The following is a 9626-nucleotide window of genomic DNA, read 5'->3' as shown; positions in this document are numbered from 1 at the left end:
CATGAAGATAATATCTATCTCATGGATTTTATAGTACTTGGCATTTAAAGTGTTCATATGTGTAAAGTGTTCATAAAGTGTAAATATGGGCTATTGTAACTCCCTGAAAGAAAAGCGGAGCGAGTGATTTTCCCACTGTGAAGAAGGAAGTTTGATGGTTCTCTGGAGCACTCCCATCCCTGGAAAAACCTGACAATTCATTTCTCTTTGTAGCTGCCTTGCCTTGCTCCACATCTGCAAATGGCCTTGACCCCAGGCTGGGCAGAGGAACAGCCTGTTATACCTATTCTCAGTAGCTCAGTTTCCAGACACTAAACTTTCCATGACCCCAATCCTATGAGAATACTGGATAAGGTGACCCCGATCTGGGATGTTGGTTTTGAGGCCATACTATTGTGGGACAGAAGTGACCACATAGGCCTCTGGTACCTGTCACTGCCAACTGTTCGCAGGCAGGGCTAATGCCTGTGATGACAGGCAGCTGTGCCTTACCAGAACTTTATGCTACTTCTTTTTGCTGTGGATAAAAGGCATTCATTGGCAGTTTCCAAGGACACTGGGTAATATTTACATCCATCCTGAAACCTGGGGTGGCACCAATCAGGTCTTGGACATTTATCAAAAGAATACTTTTTGGGCCTCTGCCATTATCATTTGAAGATGCCCATCCACCCCAATACAAAGACCCTGTCCTCTCAGCCAATTGCAGGACCTGAACACTGATCCTTTAAATGCAGGGACAGTGGATATTTTTCACCCTTTCTTTGGTGTTTGCCTTTCAGTAGTTAGAAAACCTTGACCCTACTTAGAGGCCTAGTGGGAAGGGCCTTAGCCACTTGGGGGTGGCAGTGGCTGTAAGGCAAAAGAGCCAATGAGGTTGAGAGTATTGTTTAGGCCAGACTTGGCTGCTCTCCAGCTCTGAAAGAAGGTTAAGGTCATTTGGGGGGTGAGGAGGGAGGAGCCTGGGAAAAGAACTACTGGCCACACCCCTGGGTTCTCTACTGGCAAGGTTCTATTTACTTCTCAAAAGCAAATTACTCACAGCTCAGTGGCTAGCAGTTCACCGCCAGTGGTAACTCCAGTCAGAAACTGGAGACCAGGCTAGGCTCCTCCTGCACATTGCAGGAGAGCAGATGAAAGGAACCCAGGAAACCAAACTCCTAGGTAATGATCCACACATAGCCCAGAAATGTACTTTCTATACTAGAAAGTTGAGTTCAAGAGACCCAGAGCAAAAATAGCCATTAGCAATATTGCTCACCAAAATATAGATATGAAAACCTTCCCATTTACTATTTTTCCAGAAGTGTCCTAGGAAGGCATCTTGGTTGATGAAAGCCAACTATCTCTATTTCCACCCCCTCTCGATAAATACTAATTATTCATTCCTGGCCCTGACCCAAATATTAACCACACCTCTTTTGATGAAAACTTGATTGAAATTCTTGGGACAATTTTATCTCATGCTAAATACAACAAAAACAAATCTTGCCTGCCGAGCACCACAGCTAGATCTAGTTACTCCTGGTTATCCTCTGACCCAGGAAAGAGGTACAGTGTGGTATTTTAGGAAGAGCATGGATCTTGGAGTCAGGGGGCCTTGCTTGGTGTGTGACCTCCTACAAGCCACTTTCCTGAACTATAAAATGGGAGCAAGAATACTGATCTCACAGGCATGGGACTGTTTTAGGATTACTTGATTATTATTTCTGGTACACAAGTAGGTACTCAATAGAAAGCTGTAGTTCCAAGTTTCACTTCTAAGTGTCCACAATAATAGCATTACTTAATACTTCTGGTTTCTCCACTGTTTCCCTAAGGAAGGGGATGAACAGAGAAGCTATATATTGCAACATTAGCCTTATCTTATGAAAGTAAGTGCTTCTGGCCAACATCTACATTTCATTTAACAACAATGTGCCTGTAGGACAGGGATATAGCAGTGAATAAATAAAACACCTCTGCCCTCAGAGAGCTTACATTCCAGTAGATGAGAGGTAAGTACAATATACAATAGGCCAGATAGTAATAAGTACTATAAAGAGAAATAAGGCAGAGAAGGGAAATATAGCAGGGGAGCAGATTGCTATTTTAAATAAGGTGGTCAGGGAGTTTCACTGATACAATATTTGAGCAGAGACTTGGAGATGAGGACTTGAACCATGCAGTTATCTGCTGAGTATTCTGTTCAGAGCAAAGGCCCCAACAGCCCTGTACAGTGGAGTGAGCAATGGGGAAGAGAGAAGGGACCAGGGAAGTAAGGGCAAACTAGATTAACTGAGGGCCTTTTAGGTCATTATTATGATCTGGACTTACATATACTGGGAGAAGCACTGAAGGATTTTGATCTGACTTAGGTTTTAAAGGAGATTCTGGTTGCTATGTTGAGAATAGGTTCAATCAGGTCTAGCAGAAGCAGGGAGGCCAGTTTGGAGGATATTTGAAGAAAGATATGATAATGCCTTGAACTACACTGGTAGTGGCTGGACTGAGGATTATTTTTTGGAGTGCAGACAGACTGGAGGTGGACATGAAAGTAGCCAGAGATTTTTTTTTTGCCAAGTGATGAAGTTGCGATTTACTGAGGAAACTATAAGAGAAGCAGGTTTCTAGTGGAAGAGGACATTTTAGTTTGGGTGTGTTCAAATTAAACTTCCAAACAGATGTCAAGAAGGCAGCTGAATGCTCTAATCTGGGATCAGGAGAGTCAATCTGTAGAAATTAATTGTTAAATTGGAAGCTGCCTCCAAATAAATGGTTGTCTTATTGTTAATTTCTAAGAAAACAGAGATCACCTTCTTGCCAACTATTTCCCATTTTTTTCCCTAGGGTATCATCAATTTCTTTGGCTATTTAAACCCACTTTTATTTCAAGAGGCTAAAATGCTCTTTATGTCTGTAACTTCCTCTTGTGGGCAAAATCACCTTAGGTTTCTTAAATTTAGACTTACAATGTGGAAGGTAAAGTGAAATATGGTGAAGAAATGACAGTGCCCAGGATGCCACCATTTAGGGGAGAGAGCACACCAAGGGAAGAGTTGCAGGAGTAGGACCAGCTCCCTGTGTCCCCAAAAGATCAGGCTTTTAAATAGTTTGAAAATAATAAAAAGCCTCACAAACGTCTTACCAAGATTTAATGTACATTTATTCTTAACACGTGGAACATATAGTATAAAGATTTCATACTGAATAAATGATATTCATTAAGCCAAAAAAGGAAAAAAGGAGGAATTTACATCAAGTTTTAGCTACATTTGTTTGAAATACAAATATGCAGATTTTATCACTGAAAAAATCTCAATTGTGTTTCTTCATCAGGAACTTCAACTGAACCTAGAACTTTTTCACACCTCGATTAGAAAGAAAACAAAACAAAACAAAAACCCAGAAAAAAAAATAAACTATAAGTTGATTGGCTGCTGAGACAGCAAGGACTTTTTACAGAGACCTGTAGAGCATCGCGCCAAGAGGGGCGATGTCTGGCAAGAGATTAAATAGCTGTGTCTCGCTTTGTGCAGGTCACCAACTTGTTAACTCGTCATACTATAAAGGGGTAGCTGGGAAGGGGACCAAACTGTGGGGATCCGAGGGTATGTGCAATGTACAACGTCATATATATACACACGTGGCAGCACAGCCGCTGCAGCTAAAGGTTAAAACCAGTTCTAAGAGGTGATCTCAGGGTTATTCATACAATCAAGGAGGAGAGAAAGAGGTCAGGGTGTTGTAGGTTCACACATGATACTTTGGGGGAAAAGCCTTTTTTTTTTCTCCTCAATGTTTAACTAAAAACATTTTTAAAAACTACAGCTTGCTGCTGACCCAGCGTTTTTTCTCTTGTTTCCATGTGAGACATTATTATTACAGTATGTTTACAGTATCAGGTGTACAGTACAGTACATGAAAGGGTCTACACTCTACTGCACAGGCCTCTCCAGTGAACAGGGTCTGTCCACAACTGCGAACTTCTCGGCTCCTGCAAGATTGTGAATGTACAACAATAAACCACACACAGTTCAGCAGTCACCTTTTTTGTCCTTCAGGTTTTTTTTTGTATTTTTTTTTCCTTTTTTTTTTTTTTAACCATTAAAAACAGTTATGAAATGTGGCATCCCGTTGATGCAAGGACCGGGAAAGCCATTTTTGTTTTTTTTTCCCCAAACTCACTGTAAACAACAGTAACTTTGGTTAAAATAAAAAAGTCTTCTATGTAGGCAGAGCTTTGTCTTTTCAAACAGGGTGGGGTCCTGAGGGGAATTAAGGTGAGGACAAGGAACAGAAAGGTATAAAGGTGGGGGGAGGGGGAAGAAAGAGAAATAGGAGAAACTTTTTCCCAAGGGAGAAGCTGGACAGCACAGGGTAAACTGGATTCTGAGGTGGTTTTGCATAAATAAAGGGCAACAGTCAGTTTCTAAGTTCTCCACACACGCACACACACACAGGGAGGGAAGTGTCCCACGGCTGTCATGACTGGCCAATCAGAAACAGTACATCACAAATGACTTGTGAAACCAACGAGTTCATCAACGGTGATACTGAGATGTCCAACAGCCGTGACTCGTACAGCGTGAACTCTGAGTGGTTCTCGTCCACCTTGGCCAGGGCCAGCAGTGCGCGGGCAGCCCTCCGCATCATGTCCACACTAGTTGGCTCGAAGGGTGGGTTCTGCATGTGGAGCAGGCTGGCCTGGCTCTGCTGGAACTGTGTGGCAGCAAGGCTGTCCTCCAGGAAGCCCAGGAGGTTGCCGATGCTGCCCTTCTGCACTGCGATGGCACGGGCTGCTAGGCTGTCGCCTTGCGCCAGGTTGGCCAGCAGTACCACGGCCATTTCCCGGCATACCGGGTTCTTTCGGTCACTAAGGAAGCGCACCATGGTGCTATACAACTTCTCTAGGCGGCTGAAGGGTGGGGTGGCCAGGATCAGGTCCACATTGTTGTCCTGGATGCTGAGTTTGCTGAGGGTTTCCAAGACCAGTCTCTGGGGGGAGAGGACGGCATTGGGGCCCAGGGTGGAGAAGGGGTCCTGGGCTTCAGCTGAAGGGCAGACTGCCCAGTGTAGGAGTCCGTCCAGGACAGGCAGGCAAATGCTCTCGGGGTATGGGGAGAGGTCCAACTGCCCCGAGATGTTGGCAAGTGTAACCAAGGTGTTTTCCCGGAGCATCTCCAAGCAGTCCCACCACCACTCCACTTTGTTGCAGCTCACCCCTTGGTCCTGCTCCTCCTCCTTCTCATAAGTTAGTGGTGCCTGCTTCCGTTCGGGATGTTTGTGATGTAGAAGGATCAGCTTGCCCAGGATCAGCAGCAGCCCCGGGTGTTTGGACATCTCAAAGTCGTTGCCTGGCACAAACGACAGGCTTCGAATGGTATTGGAGACACAGACGCAGCGCTTGGCAAGGGAATCCTGCCAGTCCAGAAGGGTACACAGTGGGGTCTCGTCTTTACTGTGGGGTTCATCCTCTAGGATCTTGATGTTCCGATGGCTCTGTGCTGGGCTGATGCCGAATGGAAACTTGCTGCTCTCCTTGGTGGCCTCTGCACTCTTAGATCCCTCCTCGGTCAATGTGCTAGACCGGGTGGACAACATGTCATCCATAGTAGCTGTGATCCGTTTTTCTGGAGGGCCATCTAGTGGGGGGCCCTCCTGTTCTGTTGTCCCTGGTGTACCCTCTGCTGCTGTGACATGTTTCCGTGTGACTGACAGGCAGGGCACATGAGGCCGGATAGGCAGCAGCTCTGTCTTGCTCTCAAAGTGGGTCTGGATATGCTCAGTGGTGTCCCCCCCACCAATCCGCCAGTGCAGCAGGCCACTGTCAAACTCCTGCACGCGCCCAAGCTTATCTGAGCAGTCCACCACAAATGGGTCATTCTTCTGCACGATCTTTACTGGAAGCTTGTCAAACTTACTAGTAAGTTTCTCCTCACTATTCTCTGAGGCTGCCTTATCTTTGCCTGAAAAGGCCATCTCCTCATCATTTTCAGCTACTTCCTCTTCTTCCTCCTCCTCTAGTTGAGGACCTAGAAGGTCTTCTTCATCCTCCCCTTCCACAGGGGCTGGACTAGACGCCTTGCTGAATCTCCCAGGGTCTAGTAGTGTTCTCTGCCCTGGGTCACCCACCTCGTACTCCTTTAAAATGCCAAAGATCTCAATCAGGCAACGTCGGAAATATTCCACAAGGAGCTCTAATAACCCTGGGAGCTAAAAGAGAAAGAACAGAAAATAAATTAAGGGAGGAAAGTAGGCTAAGATGAAAATCCTTCACTTGAGAGACCTCCAAATCCAAGGCGTCTTCTACCTGATCTCCCCTCTTTCCTTCTAAGTCAGACATTGGTTATCACTGGGAAAGGCAGAGTTGCTCCTTTCCCAAATGCTCTCCACTGCATGAGTCATTCTCTCCTATGACTGGCACAACTTACCCTCGTTCTACCCAACTTCCCCTCATGTGAGCCTGCCTCCAGGATGGACATGCTGACCAGCAGCTCTGTACCTCACAGCCAGCGCCACCACCTCTCAGCCTCCTCTTTCCCAACCAATTTCTGCTTTTCTTCGCCAGGCCCAGTTTCTTACCCATTGGTCACTGTCCCTCTTAGAACACTACAACCCACTGCCAAGTAGAGCCCAAGGCTAGGCATGGTGAAATGACCCCTTCCAACACAAGCTGAGAGGGGGAATGCAGTGTGGACAGATGTCCATCTGCTCTCTTCTCCAAGCTTCCCAACAGTCTAGGAGGCTGGAATTAGGGAGACCCAAATTTCAACTTAGATCCTGTATAGGCCATTTACCTCTAAAAGAAAACATCAATCTCCAGTCAGATTAATTTCTGGTTGACCAGTATAGCAGAATGGAAAAAAATAAGGGCTTTAGCATTAGAAAGATCTAGGTTTAAATTTTGGCTTTTTCAGGAACTAGCTGTGTGATTTAACTTTCTAAGGTGTAGTTTTCCCATTTTTCCATCGAAAATGATGGAAATTCTTTAACTTTACAGGGTTGTTCTGAGGTCAAAAATGGAATATATCAAAATGCCTAGTGTATGGAAAATTGTTTGATCAATATTTGTTCCTTTACTTCTTCATGGGAGGCAGTACTATGTAATGGACATAAAGTCAGGCTTTAAAATCAGAAAGATTCTGCTGATAGTTGTATGAACCTAGGCAAAGTTAACACTGAGCCTATTCACTCATCTCTAAGAGGCCACCTCTGCTTCAGAAGACTGTTGTATAACATGAAGGAAAATATTAAGAAGCTGGTACAAAATTAGGGCACAATAAATAGTAACTATTAATAACAATGTCCCTCTTAGTCAGCTCCTTGATATACGGATTGGTTGGTAGGTACTAAAGATGATCAAAAGAAAGAGTAGAATGGTGCAGCAGAAACTCTTCCCAGCTACTAGGAAAGCCCAGGGTGTACATCCTGTGGAGGTCTGTGTGGAGGTCTGGAGAAATCACCTCTGCAAAAACATCACTCCCGGCCCCAGCATACTTTCTTCACACTTCCCATTCTACACCTTAGGAAAATAGGATCGACAATGATCTCTTCTATTTGGAGTGGATGAAATAAGAAAGGGAAAGACTCTGCTCACTCATAGAGACTGTAGTTTCTTCCTGGTAGTCTAGAAGACATCAACAGAATCTGCATTTCTTACCAATACCAAAAAGTTTCTCAAAAATTCCCTTTGAAGTCAATTCTGATACCTTATACAAATTATTATTGTTCTTAGTATTCTGGGCCTATGGCCAGTGGCAAAGTACTGGCATGGAAGACAACAGAGAGAGACAGAAAGAGAGGAGACCATGTTGGCCAGAGATGAGTTAATTCCCTGTCACTTAGTACTGCCTACTTCAAGATCATCCTAGGCCGTCCCAATCTTCAAATCTTCCCTAGGCACTTATACTCACCTGACTCAGGCTGAAGGTCATGATGCTGTTGTCATCATACAGTAGGATGTTAATGGTATCTAATGCCCATGTGCTCTCTGCCAGCAGCCCAGACTTGAGGGACATCATTACCCGCCATGCCTCTGGAGTTCCTGAAATAAAAACCTTCCAATCATCCATCTACCAAGCCCAAGTTGGCTGGAGGTCCCCAAGACTGGCCTGTCAGTTAAGGTACTGTGAAGATAATACACGGTGAAACACAGTTCCTAACTGGGAGAAGACATACAACTGCCCCTCAGGGCTTCTAGGCTCTCTTAGGACATCACTGCATGGCGATTCTTTTAAGAAAAAGCCTGAATGAAATCAGCAGATTTCTTCCTTACTCAAATTTCTTTGGCCCTATCTTAGCGCTATACACCTCATTCAGAATATCAGGATGGAGAGAGAACAATGGACAAGATGAAAAGGAGCAGATTACACAACCCAGTCAGGGAGGTCTCCTTACCGATATCTTTCATGGTGAGCCGCCTTCTCTGCTTCAACACAGGTTGTGTGGCTTCGACAGAGCCAGGTGGGAAGGTGATGTCCCGTCGAATCATGGGGGGCTGCACAGGGGCAGGTGCTATGTGCGAGGCAGGTACTGGGGGACCTGCCTTCTGCATCTTCATCCCAGAGTGCAGGAATGGAGACTTGCTAGGAGAAGTACGGTTCTCCATTGGCCGGGGCAGGGGAGCAGGGCTGGATACCTGAGGAATGTGATTCTGCATGCTTGGCGGGGGCTGGTAGTTGGATGGAGGGGGCCTTGTCATGGGGGGGACGGGGGCAGAGGGACCATATGGAGGCTGGCGTGTGCCATGGGAAGGCCACGGGCCTTCATGGTTGGGCCTCTGATCCGTGTGCAGCATTTCATCTGTTCGGTTCACGCCATGATAGGCGGGGCCCTGGGGGGCAGAGCCTGTGCTCTGCCTGTTGGCATAATTGTAGGTCATGTCATTACGCCCCTGCCACATGGTGCCTTGCTGAGCAACCTCAGCTGATGCCTGTATGGGGCCTCCCATCATTTGCGGTGGCATATTCTGCTGGGCATTCGAGCCAGGGGGTGCAGAGACACGGTCTCGGCCAAATTGGAATGGAAACTGGTTCTGGGGGCCACTTGCTGGTCGGCGCTCGGCAGCAGCAGCGGCGGTGGCAGGATAGGCATTGCCATACTGGTTGTATACATCTTGCTGAGGGGAAGGCTGGGCAGCTTGTTGCTGAGTGGTGGGCTGGGGCTGGGCTGGGGGCAGCTGCTGCTGCTGGGGCTGCCCCTGCCCTGTGCTGTATGGCACACTGTACATCTCCCCGTCATGCCGCTTGGCAGGAGGGCCGTATGTGGCATCCATCGGCCGCTTGTAATTCTAAGACAGGGACAAGCAGGGGGAAGTTAATACTTTACACTCAAGGGACGAAAGACCCACAGCTGCCAAGATAGCTACATCGGACAATCACTGGGCTTGCTTCTGCCCCTCTAGAAGAGACAGGACTCCAAGGGAACAAAGAAATCATCTTTACAAATTATTTTTCGAAACTGTCTCTGAGAGCAAGAATCATTCTCTAGTCCCCTCTGGCTCTCCCTTGCTCTAAGTAGAAAAAGCAGAGAAAAGTTAAAAAATCAAAATAAGGCCCATTTCTAGTCCTTTTGGATAACTAGAGACTGGACTGGGAAGAGATTGAGGGCTAGGCATTTTGGGCACTACTGGCTATTTCGGTGAG

The 9626-nt window shown here is 46.2% G+C and overlaps 1 protein-coding gene across 2 annotated transcripts in view; it reads right to left on the bottom strand.

Moving 5' to 3' along the window:
• Positions 1-4082: 4082 nt before the first annotated feature.
• ARID1A (AT-rich interaction domain 1A) overlaps positions 4083-9626 on the bottom strand; it is a 63030-nt gene continuing 57486 nt past the window's right edge. For both annotated transcript variants that reach the window (XM_011357672.2, XM_011357673.2), the window contains exons 18-20: positions 8380-9271; positions 7896-8026; positions 4083-6195 (exon numbers count right to left, since the gene is read on the bottom strand). In XM_011357672.2, coding sequence (XP_011355974.1) covers positions 4465-6195; positions 7896-8026; positions 8380-9271 — 2754 coding nt within the window. In that variant the 3' untranslated portion in view covers positions 4083-4464. The remainder of the gene's footprint in view (positions 6196-7895; positions 8027-8379; positions 9272-9626) is intronic.

The sequence above is a fragment of the Pteropus vampyrus genome, unplaced genomic scaffold (genome assembly GCF_000151845.1).
Source record: "Pteropus vampyrus isolate Shadow unplaced genomic scaffold, Pvam_2.0 Scaffold36, whole genome shotgun sequence".
NCBI lineage: Eukaryota > Metazoa > Chordata > Mammalia > Chiroptera > Pteropodidae > Pteropus > Pteropus vampyrus.
Note: the sequence above shows the minus strand (reverse complement) of the source record. Positions and strands in the feature narration are given on the sequence as shown.